The sequence below is a fragment of the Scatophagus argus genome, chromosome 9 (genome assembly GCF_020382885.2).
Source record: "Scatophagus argus isolate fScaArg1 chromosome 9, fScaArg1.pri, whole genome shotgun sequence".
NCBI classification, from domain to species: domain Eukaryota; kingdom Metazoa; phylum Chordata; class Actinopteri; family Scatophagidae; genus Scatophagus; species Scatophagus argus.
In genome coordinates, this window is record NC_058501.1 from 18133549 (window position 1) to 18143779 (window position 10231).

A 10231-nucleotide genomic window follows, 5' to 3' on the forward strand; every position below is an offset into this window, starting at 1 on the left:
TTTCGAGTATCTGTTTTGTTTGGGATTTTTTTTTTATCTGTATCAGAGTTTAAAATTCTGGTGTAGTGAAAACCTTACATGTAAATTATGAATAAGATGTGTTAGAGGTGGTTGCACGTTGTGGTTAATCACATGCATAAATTGTCTGTCTGGAAAAGTCCCACAAGTATGTGCACAACACGTCTCCGTGCTCTTTTCACAGCTCTTGTCACTTTGCTGCTGACGCCAGGCTAAGGCGGATGTGTGGCTGCTTTTTTGTCACTTTGTTTCTATTTCCTGTGAAAAAAAGTCGAAGATATTTCCACTGAAACCACCACGTCGGTTTGCAGCTTCCATTATTCTCATGTTTAATCACTCATCTACATCATCAGAGCACAGAACATTTTAGAATGTGCTACATACCTTTAAACCAGGATTTAATGATTTAATAGCAATATACCTTCAATCCAAGCTTTATGAGGAGCATATAAGTAAAATACATTAGCTGCTGTTAGCTTTGACAAGAAAAACAAGCAACTCCCTGATAGAGATATTAGTTCACACTTAACAAAAAAAACCAAAGCCTTTAAATAACAAATTAGCCTAAATTCATGTCTTCTCCTCTTCAGTTGTGAAATTGTATCCTTCTTGAATATATTTTTAGTTTAAATTTAGAAAAATTTTGATTATCAACTCTTGGCTATCATGAAGTTCTCCTAAATGGCACTAACACTAAATATAATGGCAATATGTTAATTTGTGCAAGAGATGACATTGGGAAACAGATGACAAACATGTTGACTCATTGCAGAGAAACATCCCTTGTGACTGCTGAATTATTCTGCATTACATCAGCAGATGCATGTGCATTAATGTAAAAGGTGAATTTTATTGTTGTGGTTGGCTGAGGTGGAGCTCATTTTGAATACATTTTTTTTTCTTTTTTACAAGACTGCCAATTTTTTGTCAAACCAACAGTGCAAACCTGTACATTATTAAAAATAAATAATTGAAATGTTTTCAAATGAGAAATGACTGGAACAAATATCAAAAATAGTCTCCATTTAATTTTCTGTCAGCTAATCAATGTCACATTTCAGCTGTATAGTTGGGCAGCTTAATTTATGACAAAACATCATATATCAATAAAAATCTAATCCAAAGTAACTAAAGCTAACAAATAAATATAGTGAAGTATAAAAAAGTACAAGATACTGTTTAGATATGGTTAAACATACTTAAGTAATTTTTTATTCTGTTATTTAAGATAAATTTGACAGGCCAAAAAATTTTGTTTGTTTTATGAATTCCTGCTAAAGGCACACAGATGATATCTCCTCCAGCATATACCACACAACAGGTTTACATCATCCGCTCTGCTCAAGAGTGCTTGCAGACAATGACGGAGGAGGCCTGAAATCTAACACCGGGCACATAACGTTCCCTGAAGCTGAAGCCAGTCCTTTTAGCATTAGTCATTTTAGTCAGCCAGTTCAGTTCAAGTACAGTCAGTTTATTTAAGTAGTAAAGCGAAAGTACGGGAGGATGTTTAGTATCAAGGCTTGTCAAAAGCAATAGCCATATTGGAATAAAAATGTGAAAATTACCGTATGTGGGCATTTGGTAACCTTGATACAAGCTGATGTGTATTCATCCAAAATAAACAATCCACAAGCAGCAGCAGCGGAATACAAAACCTCACAGCAGCAGGCATCCGGTCACTGTTCCCAAGAATGAAGTGACAAAAGCTGTGAAAATAAAATATCTGAAGGTGATGGTGTGTGGTGAGATGCTGATATTAAGTGCCTCTAACACATATATTCACAACCGAACGGGCGTGTTTCTGTAGATGTAAAATTATTCCCCCTTGAAAGCTGGCGGTTAGTTTTTCTTTCTATAGAGAAGAAATGATTAGTAACCACATCAGTGCGGCTTCTCAAGACAAAATCAGCAGCCCCCTTTCGTCCTGAAGGCGCCCTCTAGTCTGTAAAACATTGCAACATGTTTTTTGGTCATGTTTTTTTTTTACAACATGAACTTTTCGGGCGTTGCCCTTTAACAAATTCCCCTCAGTACTGAAAGCTAAACTGAAAGAAAGAAAACAAGAAAGAAATAAAGGCTACAACAATACCTACAAATTATTTTGTAGGCTCTCTGGGTTTTTTTGTTTGTTTGTTTGTTTGTTTTTGGTAGTGTTAACTTTTTGACTGTAATGACTTTTAAAGCTGCAGCATCCAAACTCTTCGACCTACCACTGAACCAGCTGCTTCACTGAACCTACAGCGACCAGTTCACCACATTGTCAGCCTTCATCACCGCAGAAAAAAGTAGGAAGTTAACCTCAAAGTTACAAAGCTGCATTACAAAAAAAATGCAACATTCAATAACACAAAAATGTGCAATAAGCAGAACAAAGGCAGTGGTAAACAGGAAAAGACCTGATCACTATTTTGGTATCCTTCCACTCAGATTACTGTGGAGTAGTAGTAAACTTTTCTAAGTATTTAAAAACTATCACAATATTTGATATTTTATTTGTTAATCTAACTGTTTGTTTTCAGTTTTCAGCTTTCTCTATACTACCAGATATGCCTGTAACACGTGAGGACGTTGTGTAAAAAGTAGAAAAGAAAAGGTGAAGAGTCAGCTGTAATGTTGTAATGTAGAATAAAGCTAAAAACACACTGGTTTATGGTTAAAAAAAAAAAACAAAACAAATTTAATCACACATTTGAACATTCCATATACAAAAATAAACATAATGCAATATTGTAACATAAACGCCACTTAAAAGTTTGTATAAGAAATAGTATAACAGTGTTCAACTACTAATGCACTATGAAACTAAGGAAGGAACATAAAAGAAAACTGCTTCAGGTTATATAATACAGGAACTACAGAAATACACTATGGTTAGCTGCACACGTTGCTGTCTTCATGTCAGTTTTAAGTTGGTTCAAAAGCTTCTTCAGGTTTGTATCTCCCTCTCAGATTGCAATGGATTTGGACGTGTCAGCAGACTCGGACCAAATGGAGCTTCTCCTACTGCTGGCAGCCTGGAGTTTGGCACTTATCTTCAGCTTGCAGCCCAGAGATCTGAGGATCTGCCAGAGCTGACGCCGAAACTTCACACCCACAAAAGCATACAGGATGGGATTGAGGCTGCAGTGGACGTAGCCCAGGCAGGTGGTGATTATAATGGCTTTCTCCAGAGACTTTCTGGCCCCACAGGTCTCCCTGCTGCTTTCAGAATAAAGTGTGTCCACCATGAGTGTGATGTTATGTGGTGTCCAGCAGAGGAAGAATACGACCACCACGGCCATGATTACCTTGAAAGCTTTCTGCTTTTGGAGGCTATGGGAGCCGCATCGCAGCTGCCACAGAATGCAGGAGTAGCAGAAGATCAGGACAGCTGAAGGCAGCAGAAAGCCCACCGTGTGGTAGAGGACCCGTGAAGCCAGCCGCCAATCATGTAGTGACTGAGAGGCGAACATTAAGTAGTTGCGGACGCACTCCGTTATGAGTCGCCTGTCATCCTCCTTAGCCTCCAAAAAGATCCAGTCAGGGGTGGAGAGGAGCATGGAGAAGAGCCACACTGCCAAGCAGCTGACCTGCACCATCCAGGGCTTCCTGCGAGAGTACATCTGGGTAGCGTGGACGATGGACATGTAGCGGTCCAGGCTGATGCAGGCCAGGAGAAAGATCCCACAGTAGAAGTTAATCTGAAATAAATCAGCCAAAGAGAAATGAGAAGCACATTTACTATCATGCACTTTGATGCTTAGTGCATCTTTCCCACTGCACACTTCTTACCGTGGTAACAGCTCCAATGATCTTGCAGAAAGGCGTGCCAAAGGTCCATCCTTGAACTGCCTGTGCAGTCCAAAAGGGCAGCGTCAGCAGCAGCAGGATATCTGCCAAAGCCAGGTGGAGGATGAAGGTGTCTGTCACACTCCAGGTCTTCCTGCACTGAAACAGAACTCCAAGGAGCACTCCATTCCCCAGGACACCAACAAAAAACACCACCGAGTACAGAACTGGGATGAACACCGCCCCAAAATGCATGTTCTCGTTCAGGTCGCATACGTCACCCCCAGCGCAACAGTAGTCATAAGATGAGTTGTAAAATGAAGAGTAGTTGTCATATAATTCATCATAGCCTTCAAGAAGATCTCCGCTCAGTGTAATCACGCTACTGGATCCCATCAGTGAAATCTGAACGAGAAGAGAAAGAGGGAAATCTTCACATTAATGAGCATTCGATCTGTGCCATCTGTTTCAACCACATGGAGGTGCTATGTCGCTATGCTGTTAACAACTGAACCCACTGAATCTATCTAGGCCTACGTAAAGCATCTTTCGTAGATCAGAAACAATCTGTTCAATATAGTAGAGAAGACTATTCAAAAATTACCATTAGCTAAATATTGTTTTATTATTGTTCTTTAGGACTATTTAGAGAACTCTCACAGCAGTATTGCGAAAAAAAGTTTTATCTGTGCAGTAACTTTCTGGAAGACCGTAAAAATTTGTGAATTACAGCAAATCTAACCGTTTGTGACAAAAGTGTGCATTCATTGCTTTCTGCCTTCTGAGGACATGACCTTTGAAATACTGTGAAGTTGAAAGCAGACCTCTTTTATCTACTCTTGTTACACATTAAGACTAATGGTGACATATAACCATACTTTTTCTTGTCTTTGGTGTAACAATAAATTATCATTTGGTCGCAATAAATGATTCAAAAGTCCAATTTTTTAACTCCCACACAAAGTTGACTGCAGCTTCTCATTGCTTGATCCTTCATAAAATGCTACAAATCTCTCCTAAATGGCACTGAGCTACAAAACCGAACGTGATGAGAACATCGAGGATGAACAGCGAAAGAACCGAACAAAGATATTAATAATGTAGCAAATGTGCTGTATCAAAATTCAATTTGAGTTCATCACTAATTAGTTAATAAAGTAAAGGTAACACACACAACACAGACAAACAGGGATATAGAAGAACATTAAGTGCATTATGCCATGTGTCATTCACATGTGAATGTAAGTAATAAAGCTTGATAAATGCATGTTAATTAAATCTTCTTTTTGAAGAATAATAAATGCATCATCTAAGAATTGAGGTTTGAGGTAACTTACCAAATTGTAATCCTCTGTCTTATACTGATACTGTCTTGTCCTTAGAGAGCAGGCTCAACAACGTGTTCTACCTGGTGATCAAGAGACTTAATGTTGCCAATAACCACATAACACAGAAGAGGAAGCAAGTGACGAGACGAAGAAGAAAAAAAAAGAGGTGCAGCATACAATCATGCAGTATTGTTGGGGGAAATGTACGACCAAAACTTCAAAACTTTCATAATCAGGGTTGAAAAATTGTAATTTTATTTCCTTAATTGAAACATTGAACAAGCAGATCTGCATGAATTCCTTTTTAATTTGAATTTGTTTAACTAACCCTGATTCTCTATGCTGCCCTCTTGCCTTATGGTGGTTTTTTTAAGTGGTTTTACATCAATAGAAAGAAAAGATGTTATTGTGAGTGTGTAGGCTGGACTTTTCCAAGAAACTTATGAATAATACTCATTTGAATTTACACTGACTGAATTTGAGAACACTTATTACCTTCATGAGTTTCAGTGTTTATCAGGCATCAGCTTAATGACACTAGAGACAATATGCTTTATATACAACAAGTTAGCACTTTACTGATTATGGACAAAACACAAACAAAATACACAAAAGGTAGAATTCGCTTTCATCTGCTTTACTAGGCTCAAGGTAGTTTAGTTCAGACAATGCTGTGCGACTGGATTGTTCATTTAGTTTAAGCAGACTGCTATACTATATAGACAAATGACCTCACAAATGCGCTACTGCAAGAATGGGCAAAAATTCCCACAGAAACACAAAACACACAATCTTGTGGAAAGTCTTCCAGAGGAGTGGAAGCTGTTATAGCTGCACAGCTGTCTGTGCATTTAGAATACGATGTCATTAAAGTCCATGTTGGATTAATGGTCAGCTGTCCCAACACTTTCATACTGTATATATAGCATATATTAGACCAGTACATGAAAAATAAATTATTTTATCTTACTTATCTTACTAATGGTTTGTGGCTATTGTGGTTCAGTTATTTTCCTGAGTTCACTCTTGTCTCCTCCTTTCACAGATAAGAATCAAGAATCAAGAGTCTTTATTGTCATTATGCGAGCATAACGAAATTTTGTAGATTCTCAGCTTAAAGGCACACGTAATAAATAGCACAAATACTTAAAAAAACACTGAAGAAAAATATAAAGGATAGATAGATAAAGTGGTAGATAAAGGTTGATAAAGTGCACTTAGTGCCAGTCTATGGTAGGGTATGTGAGAGAAGGTGTGTGTATGTGGCTAGAGGGGGGAGGTGCATGTGTAAAGTTCCTGTAGGGGGATGGGGTGTGAGTGTTTCACTGCAGGGGGCTTTTATTGGTTTTACAGCTCTGGGGAAGAAGCTGTCCCTGAGTTTGTTTGTCCTTGTTTTGATGTTCCTGTACCGCTTTCATGATGGAAGAGGTACAAACAGTTGCCGGGTGGGTGGGATCTGTGGCAATGCGTCTGGCCTTTCTCTGGACTCGGGCAGCGTAAACTGAGTCCAGATCTAGTAGACGGCAGCCCACAATTCTCTGTGCTGTCCTCACCACCCGGGCTAAGTCCTTCCTGTCCTGTGTAACTGCCATACCGCACAGTCACACTGAGACACAAGATGCTTTCAATTGTGACCCTGTAGAAGTTCGCGAGCAGCTGAGAAGACAGTCCAGTCTGCTTCCAATTCCTGAGAAAGAAGAGCCGTAAGAGAGCAATGTCATCATTTCCAAATCAGAAACAGGTGCAACATTATGGATCTTAAATCATAACAGTGACAGTTATGAAACAAATTACAATCTGAAAGGTCTCTGTTTTCTCAGTTCCAGGGGCAGTGTCACAACAATTTCTTATAGGCATACATTTAATCAGTCTTGTTAAGTTATAACCCAAACATTCATACAACCTCTTACTCTTAATTTATTGAATGGATGCATTTTAAACATTTGTGATTTATTATGAAATTATTTCTGCATTTTAATGAACCATTTACATCTATTTATTGAACTTACTGAACTCAGTTCTATGTTGCTCTGGGTAACCTGAATTTGCAAGTGAGTCCGTAACCACTTCACTCAAATTCTGAAATAGTGACATGACTATCTTAACTAAGGGATTTACTAGCTCAGGGTAAGTATGTCATTTAGTGGCCTTTCTGTCTCTTTCAACACGTTTTGTCTCTTTCAATTTCTGTTTCAGTTTTATCTGTCAGAGCAAGGTTCTCATTCATTTCTAGATTAGGGACTAAAACTCTAGACTAGTAGAATGGACATCATTCAGATTTTCTTCAGGTAGGTGTTGAGATAACGAATTTTTCGTTATTCAACAGATGATTTACGCTTTCCATGATGGTAGCTTGCGCTCTCCACTTTGGTTTCTGGTAAGGCTAAACCATAAGTCTCCACTGGAGACTGCTTATCTTTGGCTACATCTGGAAGAGATGTAGCCAAAGATAATGATGACATTCCTCAGGGTCAGATTGAGATACGTTCTCATCAGCATCATCTAAGCTGTTTCTTTCAGGGTGTCGTTGAGCTCTGGGCTGTCTAACCATCTTTGTAGTGTTAATTCAATCTCCAACTGGTGTCATAGGAAGGAAACCACATGGTAGCAAAAGAAAGTGGAGAGTTTTTTCTGGACCTTCTCCAGCCCAAACGTTAACTCATAAGGGGTAAAATGGGGTAAAACAGTTATAAACATGTACTAATGGCTTTACATAATCATTCCCACCATGTTAAATAAGTTTAGTTGAAACCTTCAGTTGGGTTGACAAGGAGTAGTCCTTGTTTTCTGAGAACCATTGTATTCACACAGCGTTTTAATCATTCAAGATTCACAACCTTGAATGTTGTGAAGCCTCTCAAGGATTGTCACACCTTCCAGCCACACTGAATGGTGTGCTCTGTTTCCGGTTTTAGTGTGGTATTGTCAAGTTGTGCTGTTTGTGCTTTACACTTCCTGCCACCAATGTGATTGTTTGCCCTGATTAGTCTCACCTGTGCCCTAATCTCTAGCTGTGTTCTCCATCATATGTTCCAGCATCCTGCATGTTTTGTCTACTTGTTTTGTGGACTCTTGCATTGTTTTGTGTCCTCACCTATCTCTTTGGATTTGTTTGCCTTTTCTGACTGCCTTACCATGTACCAACATGTTGCTGCCTCATTATAGACTATGAGTGCTTCTCAAGTCCTGATCCAGAGCCATGCTTTTGGGTCCTTCTCTCTGCGTCATGCATATGGTCACAATGGATGAGGAAGTGATCCCGAAAACGCTTAAGACTTTTGGTTCTGGGTATGCATGGCCACTGCATACTTTGTAAAACATTACTTGATGATCAGAATGTCTTGATGTATGATCTGTTTTTTGTTGGTTTTTTTGTGTGTTTTTTTTGTTGTTGTTGTTGTTTTAGGCAGGTTCTCCTGTATATATGCAGCTCAGGTGGTCCTGTAGCTATAATATTAACAAGAAGTGCGGTTTTCTCAGGTAAGGATTTATGACATATGCAGCAGTTACAAGTTCCGATTTTGTTTTCCACGTTAGCTGACATTTGGGACCAATAGAACCAAGTTCCTACAAGGTCTAAAGTATGCTCAAGACCTATTTGGCCAATGTCAACATGCAGGCTAATCAAGATCGACGGTCTCAGGTCTTCCGCCATACAATCTAGTAAGATGTCTATGCGATACAATATGTCATCCAATACTTCCAGCCAGTTCCATTCCCTTAACTGCAGGTAGAGCTCAGGAAGTTCCTTCCTCACCAATGGTGGGTGGTTTTCTCCACACTCCATCTGGTTGATGACTCTTTCAATATCAGTTGTTTGTTTTTACATCAGCTCTACAGCTGTGACTTGGGGAATGACCGCCAACCAACAAACCACCAAGCTGGTCTTCATCTTCGAAGCTTACTGGTATAGCTTTTGGGTGATGCAAAGCAAGTGAGATGACTATGGCGGTGCCAGGAAGTGTTCCTGCAGGTTCATCGTCACCTATGCGATGGACAAGGTGTTTCTGACCAATGGCTTTGACTGTGTTCTCTGTCAGTTTTGAATGTTTAGGCTCATACAGGTGTTTTTGCACAAATTATTTTATCCTTTCCATCCTTTCCATAGAGTAGTAGTAGAGTCAAGCATAGCAGAGGTGAAGATGGATTACTCTCAGTAACAATAATGAACGGGCTTCCATACAAATAGGCTTGGTATTTTGGTTTCGGACAAGTTTTAAGAGTTTTAAGGATGTTTATCTTTGCAGAGTCAAGTTCAATACCTTTTTCAGATACAAAGCAGACATGAGTTTTCCAGTGTTGGTCATCCACGAAGCAAGGGTTTGCTTCAACTTTAGTTTGCTCATGCAGTGCTCCATAAGCCTCTCTAATGTACTATGCTAATATACTGATGTGCTGCTGTTAGGGGCACGCAGACTTTGTTTTGTGTTTGCCTGACACAGTGCAGAAAACGAAAGTCTCTTAAAGGAGAATTGTGATTATAATTTGCATGCTTGCATAATTGCATACTTTTAATCATTCTTGTTTAGCCAAACTATTTTTATCTGTCTGTTAAGGTCTCTAAAGATTTGAACTGACTGGAATTTAATTCTGCATTTTAATGAACAATAATGACTCTTTATATATCTATTTCTGTTATATTTTAATGTGGGATACAAACAGTGTGCAGGGTTTTACTTTCTGGTGTATGAGACCTTTTGGTTTTTTCCCAACACCTTTGTTTTTCAGAAATGCTCATCAGGCTATTTCAACTGATGTTGGTATTTATGGTCTGCCCTTTTAAGTATCAGTTTCACTGATATGCAGATTATTAAAAGTAATGGAATTTTTAATGTGTAATATTCAGTGCAGATGTTGATATCATTAATTACATTTCTGGACTGTGCATTTAGATTAGATAATGTTTTTAGCCCCCAGATTTGTTGTTGTTGATCAATGTGGTTGCAGATGAGCAATTATTGAGTATAGGGACGGTCATAAACGACGCAATTAAAACCAAGACCAATAAATTTGTTATTACTCATGAAAGTAAACCTTAAGAATTTTGTGGACTTTTTAGAACTATTTACTAAGCCAGAATATTTGTAGAAAAGAGAGATTAAAGAAAAGAGATT

The 10231-nt window shown here is 38.7% G+C and overlaps 1 protein-coding gene across 1 annotated transcript; it reads right to left on the reverse strand.

Moving 5' to 3' along the window:
* Nucleotides 1-2663: 2663 nt before the first annotated feature.
* On the reverse strand, nucleotides 2664-5271 carry cxcr3.1 (chemokine (C-X-C motif) receptor 3, tandem duplicate 1). Its single transcript, XM_046400423.1, has 3 exons — nucleotides 5127-5271; nucleotides 3793-4194; nucleotides 2664-3701 (listed from the first exon to the last, which is right to left on the reverse strand). Exons 2-3 carry the CDS (start codon nucleotides 4183-4185, stop codon nucleotides 2967-2969), a joined length of 1128 nt encoding a protein of 375 aa, XP_046256379.1. The 5' UTR covers nucleotides 4186-4194; nucleotides 5127-5271; the 3' UTR covers nucleotides 2664-2966.
* Nucleotides 5272-10231: the final 4960 nt, after the last annotated feature.

Bases quoted from the DNA above. Each gene is read 5' to 3' on its own strand.
- cxcr3.1 (XM_046400423.1), bottom strand. From the start codon at position 4,185: ATGGGATCCAGTAGCGTGATTACACTGAGCGGAGATCTTCTTGAAGGC. The intron at 3,702-3,792 runs GTAAGAAGTGTG...GATTTATTTCAG, and splicing joins TCATTGGAGCTGTTACCACG to ATTAACTTCTACTGTGGGAT.